Source organism: Neophocaena asiaeorientalis, unplaced genomic scaffold (assembly GCF_003031525.2).
Source record: "Neophocaena asiaeorientalis asiaeorientalis breed wild unplaced genomic scaffold, Neophocaena_asiaeorientalis_V1.1 scaffold15, whole genome shotgun sequence".
Taxonomy (NCBI): domain Eukaryota; kingdom Metazoa; phylum Chordata; class Mammalia; order Artiodactyla; family Phocoenidae; genus Neophocaena; species Neophocaena asiaeorientalis.
This window is the reverse complement of record NW_020185328.1, coordinates 10,677,588-10,686,622: the sequence shown is the minus strand read 5'-3', so window position 1 is coordinate 10,686,622 and position 9,035 is coordinate 10,677,588. Positions and strand designations below refer to the sequence as shown.

The 9,035-nt window shown below is 39.6% G+C and overlaps 1 protein-coding gene across 1 annotated transcript in view; it reads right to left on the bottom strand.

Annotated features, from left to right (window-relative positions):
* Positions 1-229: 229 nt before the first annotated feature.
* The window catches only part of GIPC2 (GIPC PDZ domain containing family member 2), an 87,144-nt gene continuing 78,338 nt past the window's right edge, over positions 230-9,035 (bottom strand). Inside the window, exon 6 of the mRNA XM_024734670.1 lies at positions 230-1,748. Within this exon, the coding sequence (XP_024590438.1) occupies positions 1,609-1,748 (140 nt within the window). The 3' untranslated portion in view covers positions 230-1,608. The remainder of the gene's footprint in view (positions 1,749-9,035) is intronic.

Below are 9,035 nucleotides of genomic sequence, written 5' to 3'. Positions count from 1 at the left end.
AAAAAAAAAAAAAAAAAAAAAAAAAGAATTAGTATGTATTTGGGGACCTCTGAAAGAAATTCACTAAACAAGTAGCAACAAATTACTACAGCCTGGGCTGAATGCTATTTCCAAATGATGGGCAAGGGCAATAAGACAATCCACATTCCATAAACTGCTTTGGTTACATGTTAATGACTGCAACAGTTTCTGTGCAGGTTTCAGATTAATGAGACAAAGAATACCAAGATTCATAGAATTACATTTATGTGAAAAAGAGAGCGGAATGCAGTTAAAGTGAAGTTGCACCAGAAAACAAGAGTTATCTAAGCATCAACCCAGCATGAAAAGGGAACAACTTTTGATTTCCTAGAATACACCCCTCACAGGTTATTATTTCTGATTACCACGGCAGCATGCAGCATTTTCCATCTAACATTTTAGAAGAACACCTGGTCACACCATGCTCTGCCTTATTAAATGATCTATGTTGAAACCATTCATTTCCATTTCTCTTACATGTGTAAAATGTCAAGTTAAGAGTGATAAAACAGTCATTTACCCTCAATTTTCTCAATAATGTAAGGTTTCAGAGAGAGTGCATTAGAACTCTAAAATAATAAGCTAATATCTTTTCTCAATTTTCCCTTCCTCCTGCATTTTCACTAGGGGGAAATCTACTGCTGATAGTATCTCCTTTTAAGTTCAGGAGGCTTAAAAGTGTTGCTCTTCCAAAAAAAAAAAAGTGTTGCTCTTTAACCCCCAAAAATGTTCTCAAACATAGTTATTTTCTGAGTAAACATCTTTCAAAAGAAAAGTTCTACAAAGACTATAAAAACTTTCCCTGGAATGCTTCTAAAGGGTAACATAACAGTAGGTATGGATGGAAAAGAAATAGTGTTGTAAGAACTGCTACAGAAAAATCAAATATAAGTGGTTTCTACCATATCTGCCTCTCTTTCACCTTCTTCTACATGTGCAAATACATACACAACACAATAGATTTCAACAAGTTTAAGAAGCAAGGAAGCAATTACAAAGAAGCAAAAAATAAAAGTCAATCAATCCTTGTTTTACAAAGAGAGTAAGTAAGCCATAGACATCAACAGGCTATAGGAATCTTCCTCTCCTTATTCAGTGGATTTAAAAAAAAAAAATGTTTCTAGACCTCTAGTAGGCATAATTCGTATTTCATGTCCTGAACATATCCTGTTCAAGCTAGTATAACAAAATGAAGACGCTATGAGGCAAATTATACTCCAATCCTCATTTTCACTGCATTAAGATTTTGCAAAAGAACTACAAAGCAATTTCAATCAACTACTTATACATGGAAAACAAAACACGGCTGTCAATGGGGACCAAAATAACCTATCTAGAAATACTCTCTAAAACTAACTTTAAAAAGCTTTTAAATGAGTATTAAAATTGATCACGTTTTAGGTAATTTATCTTAAGTATACTACATATGCAACTGCATTAAAAAGTGCCCAGAAATCAAAACTATATTTCAAAAGAATGTATTCATACACATAAAACAAGCCAGAGTCCATAACAGTGTCTAAAAGCAGATCTTAACTTTTTTTTTTTTTATTCCTCCAGAGACGATGATTCACATCATAATCATCCTCATTTGGCATCACCAATGACTCCCCAAACATCAAAGACAAACTCATCTGGGAACGCAAAGTCTCCAAGGGTTTCATCAAGTGCCACAGCAAATTCATCCGGATTACCTTTGTCCTTTCCAGCTTCAAACATTGTAGTAGCTATCAAAAATAATTTTTAAAGATTAATTAGCATCAGAAGACTGAGAAAAATGACACCAAGGCAAAATACTTTCTAAAAGTAACATGCATAAGTCTATTCCCATAGATATTGTAGAAGGAGATGCATGTCCAAAATCCATGGGCAATAAGGTTCATAGGCAGTATTATTCAAAACAGCCCCAACCCAGGAAGACCCCAGGTATCTATCAGTAGGAAACTAAATAAACATAGTATAATCATACAATGAACTTATACACAGCAATGAAAGTGAACAAACCACAGCTAATATACCAGAACATTCTCAAATCTCCCAAATGTGACATTAAGCAAAAGAAGCCAGACACAAAGGAATCATACTATATTATTCCATTTACATAAAGATAAAAAAAACTGGCAAAACAAATTTATGGCTAAGTTGGGAAAGTGGTTACTTCTGGAGAGGAGGGAACAGGCAATAATTGGGAGAAAGCATAAAGAGGGCTTTTGAGTACTGGCAGAGTTTTATTTCTTGACATGAGTGGAGGTTAAATAAGTGTTCATACTGTGAGAATTTTGTGTTGTATACTTATAACTTGTTCATTTTTCTGTATGCATGTGTATTTAGCATTAAAGAGCTTAAATAATAAAAGTCATTCATTCATTCAAAAAATTTTTTAATAAAAGGAACATGCATAGATACATACTCTAGTACAAATTAAAATAAGTTACTCTCTATCATTACACATCAAGGTAGCAAAGATGTTTTAAACATTCTGTCTTCGGCACCCGGGTTTGCATCTTCTACCCCTGTCTTCTTCTCCGTCTTGGAGCTCATCAGGTGGAGCCTCTGGTGTCTCTATGGGTGGAGCAAGGGCTCCTGTGGCTAAGCCTGACGGGAGACCCAGAGTACATCCGCTCCCCACCCCCCTTAGTCACTAGCTTTCTCCGTCCCCTCTTCCACTCCCCACCCCCAACTATAAAAGAGACAAAGGATAACAGTTTGCAACGGGGCAATCAAGCTAGGGAGAAGGGGAGGAAATCTGTCTCTTCGTGGAATCAAGGAAACTTTTTTTGAGCCCCTTTCCAGTTTGGGATAGAAAGCAAAGATGGTGCCCTTGTTCTGTTTTTCTAATAAGTTGCCTGGATCCCATATTTTATGTCTGGGGAACCAGCATCTTCAGGAGTACACATTCCCCTGGGACTTGTCCCTCCTGGCTGGGAGCCCATGAGGCTCAGCTGGTTTTTTTCTCAGCCCCCTATAAGCACTAGCTACCCGGAAGAGACAGTGTGGATGTGATTTGGGACTTGGGTGAAAAAAACCCAGGTAAAAGGGAAACACCAAAGCCCAGCCTCTTTTTCCCTCCCAAGTTAAGGTTAAACAAATCAAAGGTTGTATGATTTCTCTGAATGAGCCAAGAGGTCTGGTCTTTCCAGCTAAAATCCACTAGGGCTCTGGAGAGCATTTAAGAACTGTTCCTCACCTCGAACAGCTCAGTACTAACACAGGTAGGCTAGGGGGAAGGCAGGAGATGTGGCCAATAGAAGGGCACCACAATCAAAGCAGAAGTGGATGGGGTGACCTGGGGCAGGGGTCAAAGCCCTAGTTAAGGTGAGGAGGGCTTCCACATAGCTGGACAGATTGGTGTAGGGTGGAGAATCCAGGTGTGGTAAGGAGGGCATGGGGGTGGGGGAGAAGAGGACAGCAGGCACACCGATGAGAGATTGGTTACATACAAGGGCATGCATCACATACATGTATATACACCAAATAATGGGAACCACGTTTTGTCACTGTCAGAGAAAGACAAATAGGAAAAGGGAGAAAACTAGAATGATTGCTGCTAAGTTAGAATTGTAGAGATCAGTGAAATATTATTTTTTCAAAAGAGAGATTAAAAACTATAGAGGTAAAGACATGAACACAGGGCTTCCATGGTGGCACAGTGGTTAAGAATCCACCTGCCAATGCAGGGGACACAGGTTCAAGCCCTGGTCCAGGAAGATCCCACATGCTGCAGAGCAACTGAGCCCGTGCACCACAACTACTAAGCCTGCGTACTGAGCTGCAACTACTGAAGCCCACGAGCCTAGAGCCCGTGCTCCACAACAAGAGAAGCCACCACAATGAGAAGCCCGCACACCACAATGAGGAGTAGCCCCCACTCGTCACAACTAGAGAAAGCCCGCATGCAGCAACGAAGACCCAACGCAGCCAAAAATAAATAATAAAATAAAATAAAAAGACATGAATATACACATTCCTCAATCCACTGTGGGGACCTGGGAGCAGTGACACCCCAATAGCAATGAGCACACAAAACACCCGGATCTTGTTTCCCATATATCATTTTCCACTAAAAAGAATCAGAGTTCCTCAGAGAAATGGCTGATTCCAGGGCTGGAGCAGGAAAAGTACAATATGAACTAAGAATAACTTCTGCCAGAAAGTAAGAAAGTCTCAAAAAAAAAAAGGTAGGAACATGTGAAAAGACATAGAAGTCAGAGTGGAATAATGCCCACTGACCAAAATGAGGGACAATTTGAGCATCAGAATAAGTAGTGATGGTCATAGATTATAATCCTATTGAACAAAACAGCAAACCATGAATCCATAATGAAATGATTGGTTGACTGACAGATGGATGAAAGGTTGGTTGGTTGATTCATGAGGAACAGGATATTCACATAGCTTCAAAATATCTCCTCACCAAATACTTATTATGAAGAGAATAACTTGACAGTGGAGAAGCTTAGTAAATATCACATAACAAGTCATCAACATAAACAATATCATAAACAGAACAAATCAAAATCCCGTGCCTCCAGATAAGATGTAATGAAAAGAACACAGCACCACATTTGTGATATCTCTGCCAGAGGTGTAACCTGAATGTTATTATGGAAAAATAATCCAAAAATGAGGAACATTCTGCAAAATAACTGGTTTGTACCCTCCAAAAGTGTCAAGGTCATGAAAATCAGGAGTGGAAAACGCTCCAAATTGAGACAAGTAAAAGTAACACATGATTTTGAACATGCTCTTTTGCTGTAATGGATATTAAGGCACTTGGTGAAACAAAAACAGGATATGATTAGATGTTAGTAATGTATCAATGTTGATTTCATGATTTGGACGGTTATATTAGGGTTACACAAGAGAATACCTTTGTTTAATACATCTTGTTACACAAGAGAATACCTTTGTTTATAGGGAATACGCACTAAAGTATTTGGGGGCAATTGTATATCATTAATTTATTCTCAGATGGTTCAAGAGAAAAAAATTTTGTACTGTATAACTTTTCTCTAAGTTAGAGATTGCCTAAAAAAAATATTTTACGCAGTAAAAAGTGAGGAAAATTGAATCTCTTCATTAACATCTCCCTGTCTCTCACGTTGCCCCAGGCTTCAGCCATGACCCAAAAGCTCCTCAATTTACCATTAACCTAGAAGCAAACACTTCAAAAGGGAGGAAGGTCCAGCTGCAGCTGGACCTTCTTCTCCAGCCCAAGGGCCAGCCAAGTTTTAATGATATGCTAAGGCTGGCCAGGATATAGTGAAGCAAACACTCAAATATACTGGTGTGGACTTTGTAAATTTGCCTTTTGAAAAACAATTTGGCAACAAGTACCAATCTTTAAAAATGTTCACATCCTTTGATCTACTAATATTTCCACTTCTGTGAATCTATACATTTTTTTCTCCCAGCTTTATTAAGATAAAATTGATATACATCACTGCCTAGATTTAAGGTACACAGCATAATGATTTGACTTATATATATCATGAAATGATTACTACAATAAGTTTAGTGAACAACCAGCATCTCACATAGATACCAAAAATTTTTTTTCCTTGTAATGAGCTCTTCGAATTGACTCTCTTAACTTTCATATACACCACACAGCAGTGTTAGCTAGAGTCATCATGTGTACATTACACCCCTGGTACTTATTTATCTTATGACTGAAAGTTTGTATCTTTTGACCACCCTAATCCAATTCCCCTCCCTCTCACCCCCTACTTCTGGTAACCACAAATCTGATCTTTTTCTATGAGTTTGGTTTTTTGGTGTTCTGTTCTTAGATTCTACATATAAGTGAGATCATGCCGTATTTGTCTTTCTCAGACTTATTTCACTTAGCATAATGCCCTCAAGTCTCATCCATGTTGTCACAAATGGCAGGATTTCCTTTTTATGGCTGAATAATATTCTATTGTATATATATCTCAACTTCTGTATTCATTCATCTGCCAGTAGATACTTAGGTTATTTCCTAAGTCTATTTTCTTAGGCTATTGCGAATATGCTGCTATGGACACAGGGGTGCAGATATCTCTTCAACATAGTGTCTTCTTTCCTTCACACAAAAGAATCTACACTTTTTTTTTTTAATCTTAAAAACAGAAAAGAATTTAGGAGAACATTTTTATTTTAAAAAAACCTAAGATGCAGGATCATGTTTTTTATTTAATAAGATACAGGATCATTAAGTCACCTCTAGTATGATGAAATATATTAGATGAAATATTTGATGAAATATTTTGAAGTAATTTTAAACAATGTTTATAACTTTGTAATAACTTGAGAAAATCTTTTTAATATTTACTGAAAAAGCAATACATAAATTTTATATTACAATCACACTATGTTTTTTACAAAAATCTCTACATAGGATGGGTAAAGGGAGAAGTGTATGTTAAAGCAATTATAATCAAATATTAACGGTAGAATCTAGGTGACAGGTATGAAGTACTAAAAAGTCTTTCAACCGTACTGTATGTTTGAAAATCACTGTAATAAAATATTAGGGAGAGAAACTTCTACACAGACAACGAAAGAAAAAAAAATTTTTTTTTTTAAGAAGATGTTGGGAGTAGGAGTTTATTAAATTATTTATTTATTTTTGTTGTGTTGGGTCTTCATTTCTGTGTGATGGCTTTCTCTAGTTGTGGCAAGCGGGGGCCACTCTTCATTGCGGTGCACGGGCCTCTCCCTCCCGCGGCCTCTCTTGTTGCGGAGCACAGGCTCCAGACGCGCAGGCTCAGTAGTTGTGGCTCACAGGCCTAGTTGCTCCGAGGCATGTGGGATCCTCCCAGACCAGGGCTCGAACCCGTGTCCCCTGCATTAGCAGGCAGATTCTCAACCACTGCGCCACCAGGGAAGCCCGAAAGAAAATTTTAAATACAGTAGATACATTTAAATTGGAGAGAAAGTTTTTGTTTTGGTTTTTTTAGCTAGGGCCTGTTCAATGCAATAAAACTATGGCTGACTTAACAAACTCTGTGCCCTCGTGGGTACCAGCTATATTTTGGAAATTATTTCCTAAGCCACTGAGAAACACTCTAACGTCTATAAGTAATGCTTCTCTTTCAACAGCCATAGTACCATAGTCAAGAAAGGAGGAAAGCGGCCCTCAAAGCGCATTTCCACACAGTGAGATAAGAAACCAAGTGTTCAGGAAATGGGACTCTACTGATGTTCTGTGTCCCTCCTCTCCTGAGGTGGTCTTGCCTTGGAGGTCTTAGCCACACGCCCAGCTTAACCATGGCTTGCTGCAGAGAAGTCCCAAACCTTCACTTCCATCCCTGACTTCTCTCACGAGTTCCAAATACCCCTTTCTGAATAAGGGGTGCACAAGTCTCCCAGCTTGTATTCTGTTAGCATCTCAACCAGCATGTCCAGAAACCAAACATCATGTCCCCTTCCGAAAAAACCGCTACTCCTCTTCCCGTTGCCACCACTGTCATTAGTAGTGCAATCATTGTCCGTTACTTTCTCTTCTTGCCTGTGTACCAAACACTGCCTCCCCTTGATTCTACCCCTGCAACCTCTCCAGCCTTCATTTCACTCGCACTGCCACCATGCTATTTCCTTAATCTCCAAGTCTAGTCAGCGAACCATCTCCCATAGGTACATTAGATTTCTCTTCCTAAAGCACAGCTCTGATCCTATTAGGTAATAAGACAAAAGGACCAGGAAGCTCCTTTCCACCTCTGAGACTGTCTGTGTCACTCGCATATATGAAAATATTCCTTTGATCTCCAACGCATATCTTAAAAACTCTAAACCCTGTCTGTCATTCTGATCCGAAATACCCCTGGTTCCCACGTGGGAACCCAGTACTCCTGCACTAACGCTGTACCCTTAGAAATCTGACAACTCAAAAAGCTGTCTTTCCTCCTTGCTAACTTTGCCCAGGATAGCCTGCTCCTAATCACCAGCTCCACCATCAAAATCCTTTCTCGGGCTTCCCTGATGGCGCAGTGGTTGAGAGTCCTCCTGCCGATGCAGGGGACACAGGTTCGTGCCCCGGTCCGGGAAGATCCCACAAGCCGCGGAGCAGCTAGGCCCGTGAGCCATGGCCGCTGAGCCTGCGCGTCCAGAGCCTGTGCTCCACAACGGGAGAGGCCACAACAGTGAGAGGCCCACGTACCATAAAAAAAAAAAAAAATCCTTTCTCTCCTTCAAGTCTCCTTCCTCCATGAAATCCTGTGTCCCCAACTGGAAGTGACATCTGCATTCCCTAAAGCCTTCTACCAGTGCTCTTCATACTTGAGTATGCGAACATATTGGCTGAGATCTCGGCAAAGTGCAGATTCTGGTCCAGCAGCTCTGCAGCAAAGCCTGAGATTCTGCATTTCCAACAACCCCCAGGTAATGCCAGTCCCCAGATCACACTCTGAGGCATAAGGCCTTATGGTGCACATTTAACATTATTCTGTATTGTCATTATTTTCATCTACATATTGCCTCTATCAGAGAATAAACTCCCAACAGATCTTGAATAGCTTACTTAGTCTTTTATGCCCAGGGAAAACTAGTTCAGTGTCTTATGTACAGTAAATGCTGGTAGCTGGGTAGGTCCAGAAAGAGTCCTTGGAATTACACTTAAATAATTTTTGTACCCGCACAGTTAGCATGCGCTCAAGAAAATGAAGCCCAGAACTCTGATCCTGTAGCCAGGATGTGAAAGAAGAGCAGCCAAAACTTTTGCAAAAGTAAGACTCAAGTTCAGAATTTTGCTTAGACTACAATTCTAAATAGTTCTCATAGGGCCTACAGACAGCATTTACTGAGACAGTTACCTAAAGATCATACCGACATGAGGGTGATATACAATCTCTTTGAGGAAGAAATAAGATGCACACAAATAAAAGATATAAGAAAATCTACAGACCATTCAGAAGCAGAAATTAACAGTGCCGGTGACTGATGCTCTTAAATGCTGGAGGAAACGATGACCAGGATCAGATGTTCACTAATGGACACTGAATCAAACAACCTCCCTCCCTCCCTCCCTCCCT